At 48.4% G+C, this 17,118-nt stretch overlaps 1 protein-coding gene across 1 annotated transcript in view; it reads left to right on the top strand.

Annotated features, from left to right (window-relative positions):
- Positions 1–977: 977 nt before the first annotated feature.
- The window catches only part of kcnn1a (potassium intermediate/small conductance calcium-activated channel, subfamily N, member 1a), a 49,420-nt gene continuing 33,279 nt past the window's right edge, over positions 978–17,118 (top strand). The window contains exon 1 of the mRNA XM_008301530.1: positions 978–2,231. Within this exon, the coding sequence (XP_008299752.1) occupies positions 978–2,231 (1,254 nt within the window). The remainder of the gene's footprint in view (positions 2,232–17,118) is intronic.

The raw sequence follows: 17,118 nt of genomic DNA on the forward strand, positions 1-17,118 counted from the left end.
GACTTCCAAGTTCAGCTTCTTGTTGCTGAAATGTGACTTTACTGAGGAAACAAATCTGAATTGATCATTTTGATCCCAGCTCTGGCGGACACTCGTCCATCCTCTGGCTACGGTCTATTTTAGTGATGTGTTCCTAACTCCTTCAGCAGCAGAGCCGTCTGCGCCCAGCCTCCCTCTTCCGCCCTCTTCCTCCCCCTCTCTCTCTCTGTCTCTATCCCTGCCTGCTGCTGTGACAGTGGAAAGCCTTCACCATGCTGTACTGGGAGCATGCAACAGCAGCGGATCACATGCACAGCCGGCTGCAGCTTCTGCATGCAGCAGCCTTTGTGAATATTTCTGCCTGGTAATCCAAAACCAGGCAGATCAATTATTAAATACCAGCCTGCAGGGCTCATGCTGTGCTGTGAAGCTCCTTCCAGCCCTGATCACTTTATTCCACCTCTTGGTTCACAAAAAGTGGGGACTGAATGCATTCTGTTTCCCTGTTTAAACGCTGACACTTTGTGGTGGAGGGAGGCTGGAGCTGGAGCTGGTGCTGACCCAGAGGCTGTTGCTGGTGAAGCATCATGTGTGGCAGGCCCAGGATCTGCTGGTGACGTAGCAGCTAAAGTGATTTGTAGTTATGCAGGGTGCTTATGGCAACGTTCACTAACTGGATGTGTTGGTCCGCAGTGGATCAGCACGGTGGACATGTGAGCGGGCTTTAAACAGCTCACTGCGTCTCCACGGTGCCGTTCCGGTGACATCCCGACAGCCCCGCTGATCGATCCGCTGCAACCTGTGCGCATGGCAGGCAACGCACCGATATCGAGTCGAAGGCGGTGTTTTGGCTGTACGGTGACGTTTTAAGGCAGGTCCTGGTCAAACCTACCAATGATACAAGTCGGTCCTATTCTGCTGGGACTGATCGCAATGAGCGGGTGTCGGAGCGCTGCACGGCAAAGGAGCAACCACAGCGCGACGCGGCGATCAGGGGGATGCGGCATCGGTACGCGGGAGCTGTCCATCAGCACCAGATCCCCGACGACAAGCACCGAGAGCAGAACCGAGACCCAGTCGCTCCTGTTTTCAGCCTGCCGCCCCCGCCCTCTTCTCACCACCGGGACCGCGCTCCGACCACCGCCGCGCACCGCCAGAGCCTCCAGGAGCTGCCGTGTCTGAGCCAGCCCTCCCGGAGACCTGTTCACAGCGGAGACCCTCTACCTCTGGCGAGCTACGACACCAACCAGCGACCTTCACACCGAGCCGGTGAACCCAGCTCCGGGAAGCCGGCGCACCTGCAGCAGGATCCCTGGGCCCCGGCCGGCTCCCAGCAGCCGCCGCCGCCGCCGCCGCAGTCGGAGAAGCAGCCTGTTTTTCCGAGCTGCCACTGCAGTTTTTCAGAGCAGGAGGCGAGCTTTTCTCCAAACCAGCCCCATCCTGCCGGTCCTCTCCCACCGCAGCCCTCCCCACCTTTTCCGCCGCCGATACCGCCGCCGCCAGCGTCGTCCTCCTCCTCTCTGCTCTTTTCCCGGGAATCTAAAAGAGGGGATCGACTCCGAAGGAGTGCCAATAATTACCAACAACAGGCAAGCATCGTGGAACGCTGCAGGGGAGGAGGAGGAGCAGGAGGGCACCGAGACCACAGGCAGCTGTTGCAGCAGCAGCAGCAGCAGCAGCAGCTCTGTCATCTCAGACTCCAACAGAGGGACCCCTCCCCTGAAGGAATCCGAGTAAACTCACAGAAAGGGCGCTCTTTAAATGTATGTGAGTCAACCGAGGCTAGGAGAGCATTCGAGTCTCAGACTCAGGAGCTGCAGCAGCAACAGATCCCACAATTACGAGCGCAGCAGCAGCTACTGGTGGGGAGCAGCTTGCCTATCAACTACTGCGCCAGCGGCTCAGGAGAGCTATGTAGGACTCACCAGGCTCCACTGCTGCACCAGCAAGAGCAGCAGCAGCAGCAGCAGCAGCAGCGGCAGCAGCAGCAGCAGCAAGGCGCACTGGGGCTCTGTCCCCAGCGTCCGCAGCACTGTGAACAAGACCGCAATAAGTCTGGGAGGATCAGCGCGCAGGGCGACCACCGCGACTCCCGCGTAACCCCCCCGGTAACACAACAGGCGTACGCGGGGAACTCGTCTGCGACTGGCAGCAACAGCAGCAAAGACAGCCCCAACTACGGCTCCAGCTATCACCTGTGGCCAGAGAGCCCGCATAAAGGAGAGGAGAGGATACGCATCGACCTGCAGAAGGTACGTTTCCCCCCGTTTCCTGCCGCGACGCGCCTCGAATTGGCCTCTAATGACAAAAAACAAAGTGGCATTCACGTTTTCACTCAATGACCACGCCTGTCATATGATTTTGATAGAACACATTCGCCTGTTGGTGTGTGCGTGTTGCCGTGCGCGTACGTGCGCTCAGTGTGTGTTTGTGTGTACGCACACGGATTTGAAGCGTCATTCAGCTTTCAGGCAGCTGTGCCAGGATGCGCGATGTAACCAGCGTGCATGTAACACAACGTGTGCTGCTTTCTTATCTAACCTGCTTCGTTTTTCTATTTTTTTGGTCACAGAAGAGCGCGCAGGCACGATGAGCGCGCGCACACACACACACACACACACACACACACACACACACACAGGCACACGGAGACGCGGTTGCGCGCACACACACCTGTTCCATGTTGCGGTGTTGTTTTAGGTAAGCTGCTGGAAATGTGTTGAAATGACGCTCCCCGGCAGCCGAATTAGCAGCAGAGCGTTTGTTGTCTCCACAGAGCAGAGGGGGATGGATGTCTGCGCGGGGGAATGTTCATACCAGACACAAGATGGGTTTTGCTTTATTTCATTAGGCCTGTACCTGGCAAGGAGAGCGGCCAACTCACTCGGTACAGCAGTGCTGCATGTTCCCTGCACTACATGCAGCAGGCAGCACATACATGGCGAACAGGCAGCAGCAAAAAGCCTCCACAGATCCACATGACAACAAGAAAACCGAGATGTTGATTAGATAAGATGGAAACATATGAGGGAGCTGATGGGAGGGCAGACAGCAGGATGAAATCATAGGTGAAGAGTGAGAGCTGTGTGTCAGCATGTATGTGATTAAAGAAAAGAGAGGAAACACAGTAGGAGGGCAGATTTAAAGCAGACTGAAGGTTTGTGGACTGACAGGAAGTGATCCAGGAGAGAGTTCTTGAGCATGTCATGTGCATGTGTTGATCAATGAGCAGCTGGCTGCTGTTCAGGATGGGCAAAGTTGGACTATGACTCGTTCTAGGGGGTGATGTAGAGACGGAGGAGCTCTATCTGCCCTGAGGACTCTGGCTGGTGTGGACATCTGAACACACGTTAATTCTCAGCGGGTATTTTTACTATTTTCATTTCAAACGATAGTCTGCTCCGTTGCCATCCTGGTTAGTGTTTCCCTCCCTCAGTGTTCGCTCCAGTCAAGGTGAAGCTTTTTAAAAAAATATATCACAGGACAGGAGACAAAATAAATAGGACTGGAGGCAACGATGAGGGTGCAGCATCTAAATAAGTGCGCCTCTTTAAAATGCTGCGGCCGCGTTCAGGGCTGAGCCGGCGTCGGCGGTGAAAGGTGGCACATCGAACCACCTTGACCCGACCGTTCTGGACTCGGCTCAGCTCCGGAGCATCAGCACGGCCACCAAATGGCTGCAGGGAAGGACACTCCTGAATGCCTGTTGCAGCTAAAAATCACAAGGAAGATTTGGGCTGGTTCCAGAAGCTCCTCCACATACACAAGCTAACAGCAGAAGTCTTTATTTTCTCCTCATCTTGTTTGAGGTGAGACACTCTGCAGCAGTTTGTCTTTGATTCATTTCAACCTGATTCACAAACAGGTGACCAAGAACTGGAACCAGGAGGACGTTGTGAGGCTGTTGTCTCTGTATTAAGTTGGATGAAAGCTCACATTGTGCTAATTATCATGAACCTCATTATAAAGAGATGAAGTGAAACACAATCCAAGTGATGACCATTCACAGCAGCAGGACTTTAACAAGCTGTAGGTATGTTTAAACCCTTTCTGATCTGATCTGCTGGCTGAGGTGACATTAACAGCTGATTCATGGTCCTGAGACACACGATGAGCTTGAAAACAACCATAAAGTCTTCATGACTTTTGTCTAATCACTCACTTTGTTGTGCACCATGTAGCTGGTGATGTTTATTGATCACAGCTCTGACATAATCCTGCTTCAGTCGTGAAACCGGGAATCTGACAGAGAAGGAAGGAATCCTGAAACGTTCCGGTGACAGACCGTCTCAGCATCAAACCTTTTCCACTCGCTCAGACCCGACTGTGCCAAGTATTCTGATACGGCGAGACGTGCTTATCTATTCACGGAAATTTGCGGGATCGCGGTTACATCGGCCGTAATGAGACGGCTCCTGCCCGCGCCCCCGTTTGGAATCCCTTAAACAAAACAGTTGCGGCAGAATGTCCCGATAAAGCGTCTACGATTACAGCGGCCCGCGGCACACAGTGAAACCCAATAGCTAGCCCACTGGACTGATGGACGCTGGTACGATCTTGTGTCCTGCCTCGGTAACACCGTGCTGTGAAAGGGCGTATTGCTGCTCCCATTGTGGCGGGCTGTGTAAGTACTCTAGTGCCTGCCACTTACTGCTATGGTGATATCCCTGCAGGGACGCTGCGCCACACAAACACTGGTGGAGTCGCTCTTGCTTAACAAGGCTGGTTTTTGAGGATACGTCGCCTCAAACCTGTGATTAATCAGCTGCAGTTTGTCAGGTTTGGTGCTACCCAGGGCCAGAACCTATCAGGGTTCCTCTGAACGCTGAGTGCATGCAGAGGTGAGCAGGAAGAGGCCAGAGATGGAGGTGTTCTTCTTTGCATTTCTGCCTGTTTACATGTTTTAATCCGTCTCCTGTTGGTTTGTTGGGAAGCCAAGCCTGAGGAACCTTCCCTCGTGCTTTCATGGAGCTGCAGCTGTTTACTGGTGATCTGTAGATTAGTTAATTAAAGATAGACTGAGTCATACGAATACAATAATTTGTGAATACCTCCTAGCGCTAGCCGTCCGTTCTGTGGTTATGGACCCTGGTTCTGTAAACGAGAAACAAACTGAGCGACTTGGATCCACACAGCCTTCCTGGATGGTCCCGTGCATGAGCTTGAACGCGCGCAGGACACCCAGGAGCAGGGAGATGGAGGGAAAAGGGGCATTTAAAGCAATGGGCGGTAAATCTAACACATGCTAACGAGCTAAATATCAACAAACTCCACCTTTATTAGATGAACAGTAAATTAAACGGTAGGAAACCATGTGACCTGAGGTGACACCTTCAGACTCTGTAGCTTGGTGCAGCAAAAAAAACCCAAATATTCACATTTCAAAGATGTAAATGAGTAAAGTGAGCCAGTAAATCCTCCTAAATGTGAAGCTTGAACCAGGAAACGACATGAAGCAGTTTTTGAACTGCTGCTGATGAACTAATTGATAAATCGACCACGACACTGAAAACCACAGAGGATGTCTCTATTATTTCTACTTTCTTGTTGATTATTTGCTGATAAAATGTCAGAAAACCAACACAAGACAAATAAAAGCAACACAACTGGAAATGCCGTTGATATGAAAAATATAAAAGAATTTCTGCTAACGATGGCAGACGATCATCATGTTTGATCTGCTTTAATGCTCAGCCATCATTTCTGGGTTCAATAAAATTCCACTTTAGGAGCAAGAACGAGCAAATAGAGGAGGAGAGATCAGCACATTTAAGCCTGGTGCCATCTCTGTCTCTATCCGACTGGCCACATCACCGTGTGTGTTGGGCGCAACAGGCCTCGAAGCTGCTTCTACTGTAGCTGTGTGTGTGTATGTGTGTGTGTGTGTGTGTGTGTGTGTGTGAGAGACAAGCGAGTGCCAGCCCACCTTTCAGGAGAACATAAGGTTGCATGTGTCACTGCAGAATGGATGGCTCTGAGAGGAGGAGAGCTGTTTGGAGCAGCTCCTGCCAAGCTGCAGTCCGACATGCATATAATCAGCCTGTATGATCTGGAAAGGTCAACACGGCGTGCATCAAAGTGGCACTCGCAACCAACTTAGCGTCTCTCCAGCGCTGTCTGGAGGATTCAGCGTGGTGAAAGCTCTCTATGGGAGAACCTGAATGATTCTGTGTCCCAGAAACAGAACCGACTCCTAAATAGTTTTTCATCCATATAAAACTGCTGCTTCTTTATTTTTTTATTTTCTTGTAACTGAGATAATTTATTTTAATGGAATCCCACCAAAGCACTGGTGGTTGTCTAAATTAAAGGGAGCCGCTGAGGTAATTGTGCTGCTGGCTCCCCTTAAACAACTAGTTTGTCTTATCAGCTGCCTGTTTGCGTTGGCTCGGAGGTATCGCTGAGGTACCGCTCCGAACAATCGATGTGGACAGATCTGCTTACGGCCTTATGATTTACAAGCAGGGCCCATGCCAGCACAAACATTATGTTGATTTAAACTTTCTCTATCGGTCATCTTACGGGGCCTCGGCTTGTTGTTGCTCTCGTTAGGCGTCGGCCGCCTTGTGCGCGGTGTGTGAGGGCAGCCAACACCTCCAGAGCAAACACACCCGGCTGAACAATTAAATGTCAGACAAGGGGCAGATCCCGGCTCACATCCTCCGGCTGAGGAGTGGCCCTGCTGCTGGAGATCTCTGATAACAGGCGTATGGAGAGCGCGGCGCCGAGCCGCTCAGTTCGGGCTGCAGCTGGCAACACACGCAGGCAGTAAGTATGAACACGGAGCTCTGTTAATAATTAATTGCTGTTTTCCCTATTTTTTTTTTTTTGTCCGCTGTGTTTAAGTGCTGCTGCTCTGAAATAGATTTGTGTTTCCATGTGTGTTGCTATGGAGAGAGCAGCCTGGCGTTGTGTCTCTCTCTGAGTTTGGTCAAGGAATCATGTGCAGAACAAGATTATCGTTTGGATTTTACAAATCATTTGGCCGTTAACGCGCGCGCACACACACACACACACACACTGCTGTTACTGTAAGTGGTGTTCAGACAGAGCTCCACTTGATATAGTTCATTCGCTTTGCGTCTCATCTGAGTGAGCCAGCACAAGGAGAGCTGTGTTGAATTACTTGCGGTCCAGTTGAACACAAAGAGTGGAAAGAAAGCGTGTTGTTGGGCTTTCCTCGGCTGCTTCGCGTGTTTTCACCGTCAGCAGTCGGCTGTCGGACCTCTCGTGATGTTTCCTCTCTAATGCGTGCAATAACTTACAGCTTCATGTACAAACAACAACAACAACAACTGGACAGCGTGCCAAGTCCCCACCACGGCGCTCTGCTTAATAAATGGCTGCAGTTCATTTATATGGTAATTCCTGTGAGATGCTGGCCAAGCCATGCCAGGCCTATAATGTATCACCACGATGCATATGCTTTATGGCTAATTAGCTTATTGATCTGAGGCTGCTCCCGCGTCAGGGCGTGATCACGACACAAAAGAGCGCACCGGGACGACTAATGCAGCTGTAAGCACATTTTTATCGTTCAGCACGACGGCGGGAGACTCAGACGGCGGCTTCACGCTCTGACGTGCGCAGGTGCGTCCGTGCACGTCTGTCCACGTACCTGAGAGGACCGAGTCATTTCTATATTGCCTGCTGGCTGTTTTTAAATGCCTGTTGAAGCCAGAGTTTGGTCGGAGCGCAGGCTGCAGCCACGAGACGGGAGGTTTCATCAGACCTGGTCACACAGTCGACTGACGCTTCGCTGGCAGCCTGCCCAAGAAAACTCAAGTTTGGAAAGCTGCTCTTGCCATCGTGAAATCCTGTACAGAGAGTGTTTGGTGTTGATGCTGCTCCTGAACTCGTGTGTGTGTGTGTGTGTGTGTGTGTATTGGTTAGGAGTTTGCTGCTGCTCTCCTCGGTGTTCTTGTTTTCCTTCCTCCTTCTCATCAGGCCTTCATACCCTCAGGTCAGAGCTACTACTTCGTTTGCAGCACATGATAACCGACTGCAGCCCCGTGTAGCTCAACCACTGGCCTCCTCTGGCCGCTCATGAATATTCAGGGAGGAGCAGAAAACCTGAGCTGATCCAGTCACATGAACGCTGCCTTTAGCTGTTTATCCTCAGTACTATTTGTTACCTTAATGCAAACAAGGATGTTTCTGTGGGAATAAAAACCCATCCCAGCATCTGATCAGGAGGTCTCTCCGTGTGTGTGTGTGTGTGTGTGTGTGCTTTGCTATCTTCAGCCATAATGGCTCTTCTCCAACACACGAGCTTTACAAACTGAAACAGAAGACGAGTTGAATGAAGCTGCTTTCCTTCAGCCCCCCTTCATTACCTCAAACAACCCAGCCGGAGAATATCAAGTAGGAGGATCACGGATACAGCAGCAAAAGTGTGATCAGTGGAGGGGTCGGCTCAGGTGGACGTGGTGCTGCAGGAAGCATCTGGATATCTCTTTGGTATTTACGTGTATGTTCTGCTGCATGTTTTCTGCATATCTGAGCCTTCCTTCGTACCTGCGTTTCAAGCGTTGGGGAGCGAGAGCGAGCGAAAGAATGGGAGGACGGCTTTAGTGTATCATTATCATGTGGCTGCTACAGTCATGTCTTCAGATGCTAAAGGTCACATTAATTCTGCTGCAGCTTCTATTCATGTGGAAGAGCGTCTCGTTCGGGGATCCTCCGCTGAGGCCGGATCTCGTTGGCGTCTCGGCTCCGTGCTCGGTTATACATCCACAGCAGCAGCAGAGAGGACGCTGAACGTGTTAATGGGATTCCAGAATAGCATTTATGCAGCATGTGGAGCTGAATGTGAGCGCTGTTTTTATTTATCAGGATTAATTCTGGAGCTGCCACACGGTGTTGACATGCTGACATGAGGAACAAACGGAGCGCTGGCGTTCCCTCCCCTCCCTGCTCCCTCCCTCCCTGTGCTGGTTTATGATAGTGGTTTCTATGGTGCTGGGCTCTCTGCAGTTCCTATACAGCTGCCTCCATTATCGGCCTCCCTCCGACTGTTAACCCGTTAATGGTGCAGCGCTCTGTGCAGCTCCCCTTTTGTCGCTACCATTTTCTCTTTAACCCTTTCCCGAACAAAGCCGCCTCCCCGGCTCTCGGCCCGTCTCTCTCTCTCTCTCTCTCTCTCTGTCTTTCTTTCTTTGAGAGTCCATTTTCAATCACTTGTTCTGCTCCCCAGCCGCCGCTTCTTCTCTGTCAGACGAGGGGAAAAAAAAAAAAAAGAAAGAAGCTTTTTTAAATAGAATCAATTTACACTAAAGGGCCCAGGGGGTATTAGAAACTGCAGCACTTAATTTCATAACTAAAAAAAAAAAAACCTCACAGAGGGAAGCTGCTGTCGCTGGAGGCCGTCAGCACAATTCCCAGAACTTTTATCTTGACTGTAGTACAGTACGGCATGGGGTCTGGTTCTGGTCCACCTACCTGAAACAAGATTAGTGCAATAAAGTACAGTAGTCTGAGTGTGTGTCCTGGTGAATGTGCTGCTTTTCCGACTGTTTCCCTCCACCAGAGAGAACGCGGTAGTTCATCGCAAGATAAGGATATTCAATTAGCGCGGCCGGCCGCTGCAGCAGTCGGAGCATGCAGGAGCCGGCTGACATATGGTGAGGGCTCTCCGTTGGAGTGGAGGAGCAGTGAAACCTGATATCGTCTCATTTCATCTTGTCACTGTTTCAGTAATTTTCCCACTGGAATGTCAGCCATAGACTGTCTGCTGCAGGAGGGATAATTTTCCTCCTTCTTCTCTCAACGGGAAGGTCTCATCTCTGGAAGGGAAACTGAAGATAACTAGAAAATGAGGAGAAAAAACCCCCAAACCTGGATGGTTTTCAGATTAACATGAGATTGGACTTGTTTTTTTGTAAAAATATTTAATTTTTTTATTGGTGGTTGTTCTCCACAGAAATAGGCACACGGTTGCCGGGGAAGCCTATTGATGCTACTCACTGGTGTTTAGAATTGATAAAGACGTCGGTGAAGATCGGCTTTGACTCTAAAACAAAAAGCGAGAGCCTCTGATTCCTCATCGCTCCATCTTCCTCTCCCGCTGGCCCGTGTCCTCCTCCCATCATAAATCTTGAGCAGGATGTTTCCAGGCAACTCTCCAGTCAATCTTTACTGAGTTTGTTGCGCTATCGATCTGTCCGGTGCTATAGGTTGTCCGGGCTCCTCTCTCCGCTATTGATGTTGGGGTTTTTTTTGCCTCGGGGAGAGAAAGAAACTGCCTCAGCCTGAATTTACCGAGGGCCCGTTTTAAAATGACTTACAATCACCCGCAATGAAAATAGAGGTTGTCAGGTGGTGGCGTTTATGCGCTTGTTGGATCTCGCAGCAGGGAATGTGGTTTGGTCGGAGGTAAAGTCTGCAGGATTTACTGCAGGTTATGGGCCACTTAGCTTAGCACCACTTTGGGCCTCAAGACACGTCAGCGAGTCACTCAGTCCGACACGTGTTTCTCTAACATCCATACTTACACACTGTATAGTACGACCAGAAGAAGATGTAGTATGTCACAATATATAGGTCCTACTACTGCAGGTTTGTTAAATGCTTTTCTGACCCACAATCCTTTGCAGTTACATGTGCTGCGGTGTCGAATACGAGGCTGCGTCCCAGCTGGATACGCACTGCATTACAGCATTAGGAGGTCATATTTACTGAAGCTAATTACAGTCAAAAAGATCTCAACAGGTCGCAGTACAGTTTAACATCAAGCCTTTTATGTGACAGCAGCTTCACATCCGTTGAACTTGTGAGTTTTTGGAGAGTTTCTGCTTGGATTTCTGTGCAGGATGTCAGAACAGCCTCCCAGAGCTGCTGTGCAGGATGTGAACTGCTTCCCACCATCGTAGATGTTTTGAGGATGCTCCACAGGTTCTCAGTTGGGTTGAGGTCAGGGGAGGATGGAGGCCACACCACGAGTTTGTCTCACTTGAAGATGGTGGAGCATCCTTCTTTAGTAGTTTTTCCTTTAACTGGGCTCACCTGGCAAACTAATCACCACAGGTGTCTGAGACTGAGTTCAGTGACCACAGTTAAAAATGGAGTTTGTCTTCTGATAGCGATGCCTTGTTTCTCAACATCTGAGTGATGGGACGCAGTCAGCGGCCTTCTTAAGCTAATGCTACGTAGCTAGTATGAGCATAAACCACTCCTTACTTACCAGTATAAAGTAAAAGTTGGGTTTTCATCATTGAACTTCATTTCTTTACTCACCTAGAGCCGTCTAACAGGGCGGCAGTGTTCATGTAGCCCTGCTTCTTCATCCTCTCATGTTGGACAGTAGACAGGACAGGACGGGCTAGCTGGTTAGCATGCTAACTTCAGCAGATATCTCTGCAACACAACACCTAGAAGACTAGACTTAGACTTTATTGTCCCCAGGGGGAAATTCTTTTCCACAGACCAGCCCTTGACTTCCATCTCATAACATGACAATACAAACTACATAGAATCCCACATAAGGGTACACAGACAGAATAACATTTCAAGACAAAGTACAACATGAAATAGTATGAAAGACGTGACAATGGAGTACATGGATGCTCAGCGGGGAATTTTGTTTAAGGCAGGTATGACTGCAGGCATTAAGCTTTTACCAAAACGAGCCTTTCTGCACCGCAGTGTCCTGTATCTCCGTCCTGAAGGCAACGGGATAAGATATTCCTGTAGTGGGTGGGTAGAATCCTGTGATATTGAGAGTGCAATTCATGTAGTGGCCTTGTTGTTGAGTTCAGATAGGTTGGGTATGGGGAGACCTATGATTTTTGCAGCAGAAACTCTTATTCCTTTACTTTTTTTGATAATTTGAGTTCAATTCTAAATGTTTTTGCCAAAACACTTCCATGCAGCTCCTGCATGTCTGATAATGTCTGAGGAACATACTTCATGGCCTCTGTGGTCCTGCTGGGACGTCTAACAGCCGCCAGGGGAACCTAATCAGGTTGCTTCGTCCTCTGGGTCCAACAGACTGCGTCATCGCTGGCTTCTGTGGTTCGGTGTATTTGTACTAAGTGAGTGTGTTTGTGTGTTTGTGTCCCTGACCACATGCATTACTGGTCATTTTGATAAATGGGGGAAAGGAAGGTGGTTTGAGAGACCATCCAGGTCGTAAATCACACAGAACATTGTGTTGCATAATGTGGCACTCCTACACACTCCACTGGACCCCTCACATGCTCTGATACACACCGCCACGCACACACCGGTACCGGTAGGACATGACTAAAGTCACTCCACACGTAGCGATACGTACGAGAGGATAATTGTACACGTGAATCACGACGGCGAGCTCGTGTGCGACGTTAATGCACGCTGAAGAGGCTGCAGTCACACTCTCCTCCACGGCTGGTGAGATGTTTTCCTCAAACACACACTCTACCCTGTTTTCATCATTTCCTTTTACAAGCATCACCGTTTCTCACACGTTTCATGATATTGTTTTTCTTGCCATGCTCACACCGCTTCGGTTACTCATCCATTCACAGCTATCTCTTTACATATGCTGTAAATTATTATTTTCTTGTTTTCCAGCATATGCTATCGCTTCATTTCATTCACACAATACAGCGTTTGTGTCATGTAAATTATATTCTCTTCCAAGCTGCTCATGGATGAATTACAGATTTGTAATACTGGTTTGCTTTTAGGGGCTGCAGGTGTCTCAGTGGTTAGCACCGTGGCCTCACAGCTAGAAGGTCGCCGGTTGGCGTCCCGGTGAGGACACCCAGGATCCTTCTGCATGGAGTCTCCATGTTCTCCCCGTACAGCGTGGGTTCTCTCCAGGTTCTCCGGCTTCCTCCCACAGTCCAGAAACATGCTGAGGTTAATTGGTGATTGTAAATTGTCCATAGGTGTGAATGTGAGTGTGCTTGGTTCTCTGTCTCTAAGTGTAGCTCTGTGATAGACTGGTTACCTGTCCAGGTGAACCTGCCTTCACCCTGAGTAGGCTCCGCCCCCTGTGACCCTGGTGAGGATTAAGGTGTAGAGATGATGGATGGATTTGTGTTTCCTGGTTTTATTTCTGCACCAACGTAAGCTAGAGGAGGTTGTGGTAGATGATTGGCTTCTCCTCCCAACTTGCTGAAGTTCTTTAAACCATAAACGATACGAGGCCTGCAGGCCGGTTCAGTCGGCCCGGTTGATATAAATCTCCCGCTGCAGCACAACTTTTTAATCACGGCGGTGTTCTTACGGTGTTCTGCTCTGCTCATCTTCTGCCATGTGCCCGTGCACGACAGCCATGCAGCTGTTTGCTGCTGCTGGCAGCGTTTCAAGAACAACTTGCTGCCATGTAAACCTGATCATCACATTTTAAGAGCAACTCGCTGCCAGGTCACTTCAGGTGGTTTCAGCAGAGAACTAGCATGTCTGCCTCGTGTTCCCCTCTCGTTGCTGCTGCCGGTGCCCCGGTGCTGTGAGACCACCACTAGTGGACATTCATCCTTTCAGCTGCAGGAGAAAGACTCATGTCTGCACTTGTCTTCCTGTCTGCACTATGCTGGTGCAGGTTTGGCTTTAACCTTTAGAGGTCCGCCGTCACGCCACCATGATGTAATCATATGACATCATCGAGATGTCACAACAGAAATACTACGGCGATGCTGTGAGCTTCAATCCAAAGTGCAGACTGTAAACTCTCTCCCATGTTGATAGACTCATTCTGGACAGAAACTGTTTTCAGGAGTTTCATAGAAAATAAGAGAAAGAAAGCCACACCTTCATCGTATATGTCTGATTTGATATTAAATCTACCTTTTCATGTTCATACCTGCAACCTGTGTTCACATTTCCAACTTTCAAAATGCTTCGTTAAGCACGTTTGAAGTTTTTATTGTAATAAAAAAAAATAAAAAATTCAAATCGGACTTTATATTTATGTGTGTTTTTGAGCCCAAATGTTAATATAGTTGGTTCAGTGAAACAAAAAAAACCCCAGTCAGATCATAGAGGAGATGTTGTGCTGAAGAAACAGACACCAAACATGTGAACATGTTTCTATGTGGTGTACAAGACAAAACTAAACAGGCCTCTAAGGGTTAAAGGACCGGCACAGGCTGGCACAACAGGAATGTGTAATTACATGAATGATTTGTGTGTGATTCTGAGTTCTGAGTGGGTTCGGTATCTTCCTGGTGCACCTGCTGTATGAGATCCCGACACATTCATGCAGCAGGATCTTCGCTTTCAGCCACTAACGGATGTTTGTGCTGCCGAACAGAGAAATCAGCATTACAAGGTAGTTTCACTCTGCCTCGCTGTTCTTCTGTCCCATCAGAGAGTTTCCATCAGAGTGAGGAGTTCTAGTTAACAATCTGTCATCAGTTCATTTAGACGTCTGGTATTTAAATTCATCACCACTTCTTCTAAAACAGGATCTCTAGTGTGAGAAACCCGTAACTCATGGAAGAGAGTTTGGATCTGGAGCATATTAACATCCACACGCTATTTCATATGACACGAGATTATATTTTCTACTGCATGCTGAACATTAGAAGAAAAACCAAACGACTAAACTCTTGTGGATGAATAAGGATCTATATTTCCAGCTGTAGCTACAGGAACACATTCAACGAGTAAAGGGATAAATTCAGCTGCCGGAATCAAACGTGGATTTGATAAAATACAACTGGACCTCAGCCCTAATGTTAAAGCCTGAAAACAAGTTAAATCCACATTTTGAAGTGTTGCATTTCTGAAACACGGAGCTCCCTGTCCGTCCTGAGGTTATAACAGCGTCTGCCTGGAGGCTGCTGCTGCCGTCACGTAGATCTGCTCCTGGCTGCTTGCTTTTGTCGTCGGGCTTCTTTTGTCGGCGGAGCTCATTCACTGGGGATATCGGAACTTATGTTCTGAATACCGCCGAGCATTACAGGCTGGAGTACTTTTTCTTTGGATGAAGCTTATTTCTGGAGGACTGTTCTTCGTATCAATCAGTCTGAACTGTTAAGCTGTGGCTCAGCAGTTCGTGCTGCTGCTGCAACTACCAACTGGTTCTCAGAACCAATCGTTTACCAGCAGAAAAGCAACATGTCTGTTTAGTTTAGTGTGCAATGTAAAGACGAGTTTACATATTAAGCTGTAAAGCTGTGAAGCTACAAACATACCAACATGACAATAATAATATAATAATAATACGTTTAATTTTAAAGCGCTTTCAGCCAAAGTGCTGTACACAGAGGTAAGAACAAATGATAAACAATGTGATAGTAATTAAAAAAAAGAAGAGGGCTTATTATTTAAGTCAGAATAAAGAAATCCAAGTTTCTATTAAACCTCTAATCAAAGTAATAAAGTTTGGTTTGTGTTTGAAACACAGACGGTGTTTTTTGGGTTGTTTTTTTGTTTTTTTGAGGTGCTCGTCTCCTTTCTGTGACTCGTTCTCTGACTGGCTGCAGCCTCCAGTGCTATGACTATAAAGCCGACTTCCCAGCTTTTAGCTGTGAGTTTGTCGGATGGTTTATTTGGACTTTGGCTGCATGAACAGGAAGCAAACATCTAGGAGGAGCTCCTGTGTGTTTTCTCTTCTAGTTTCTGTGCACTGTGCTCACGCTGATGGGAAATCTGTAATGTGCACAGTGTTCGAACCACCTCTCTGTTCTCTGGTAACCTGAAACACTTCCAGACTTCAGCACTCGTGGGTCTGAACTCTTACTCTGAACCAAGCCGGATGATGCTTCTTCTGTCGCCGTCGTCTAAAACCGTGACTGACTGCAGCTGATCAGCCAATCATACAGTGATGCTGGAGAAAAACCTCGTTAATCACCAACTAAAGTGTCGACACATTTTCAGCATCATCGAGTGTGTCAACCAATCGCGGCAGCTCTGATCACAGCTACAGCTGCTCTGTAACAGTTAAGGAGCAGAAGTTGGCCTCTCCAAGCTATTGACGAAGGATTTTCTTTTCAGGATTAGCTGCTTAGCTTAGCGTCTGAACATCACAAGGCTTGCTGAGGTCAGTTCAGACACCAGATATCACCTTCCTCACTCGGTCCAGGTGCTTCTCCAGTGATTGCTAAATGGTGTTTGGTGCCTGGTCCCACACAGCAGGTGTTCACTGGATCTTACGTCCCTCAGGCGAGTGGGCCAGGTGGGCTTGCCGTCCCTTACTCAGAGGATTCCTGGCGGTGCTGTCGGTGTTCATCTGAGAGCTATACTGACAACATTAGCAAAGCTCCACCCAGACATCCTCCTGTCTGCCCTGAGTGATGCTCCCCCGATTGAGCTCCATGTTTCCTCACGACCAGGTCAGAAAACATTAAGGCTCTATCTTATAGATTTAAATAATCACCTATCCCATGTGAGTCGGCTCGCTGAACTCACGACTTTACGATTTTACAGGTTGTTGTGGTTTACACGAGTTGCCAGAATGAAACGTGAACAGAGTCATGATGCGAGGAGAAGAAAACCGACTCTGTGTAAGTAATCTGCATTCATTTTATGTCGAACACGTTTCAGAGAAGCGAAGAAGAGAGCTGGCAGCAGGCGAATGAATCCTGAAACTTATATGTTTAAGAAAAACTAAATGGAAATCAAAGACAATATGACATAAACAGCTACAGATGTGTGAACTCTTAACCCCCTTTTCCCTCCAATGAGCACACAGATGAAGGTTCAGCAGTAGGTTAATGTAGCGCAAAGGAAAAAAGGACGAGTGTGAAATAGTGTTGTAGGATTTCTGGCCAAGCCTCCTCTCATACACCTCAGCCTGTGTGGGAATGTGTCAAAGACTGGTTCTGCCTCTTTATGAGGAGTTATCAGTCAGGCAGTCGGGCGCAATGAGCGTCTATGGAGGCGAATGCTGTTGATTAGTGGAGATAGAGGAAGCTGTAGAGAGCTGATTAGAGCAACACTGGATGCTCCTACAGTCCTGTTTTCATGCTCAGTCTCTTACGGAGACACGTAAACATCAACACGGAGAACCTCAGACGGGAGATTTTCACCCTAGATTACCTACTCTACCGTCTAACGTGGAACTTTTTAATTCAAATACAGGACAGAGTTCTTTCAGTCTGTTTCAGAAAGTGCTGAGACCAGACGTTTGTTCGTTGAACTTTTAATTTTTTCACATTTTTCATTTTCCTCCAAAACATTCCAGTCATGGAAATCAAACTAGAACCC

Source organism: Stegastes partitus, unplaced genomic scaffold (genome assembly GCF_000690725.1).
Source record: "Stegastes partitus isolate 25-593 unplaced genomic scaffold, Stegastes_partitus-1.0.2 Scaffold0, whole genome shotgun sequence".
In the NCBI taxonomy this organism is placed as follows: Eukaryota; Metazoa; Chordata; class Actinopteri; family Pomacentridae; genus Stegastes; species Stegastes partitus.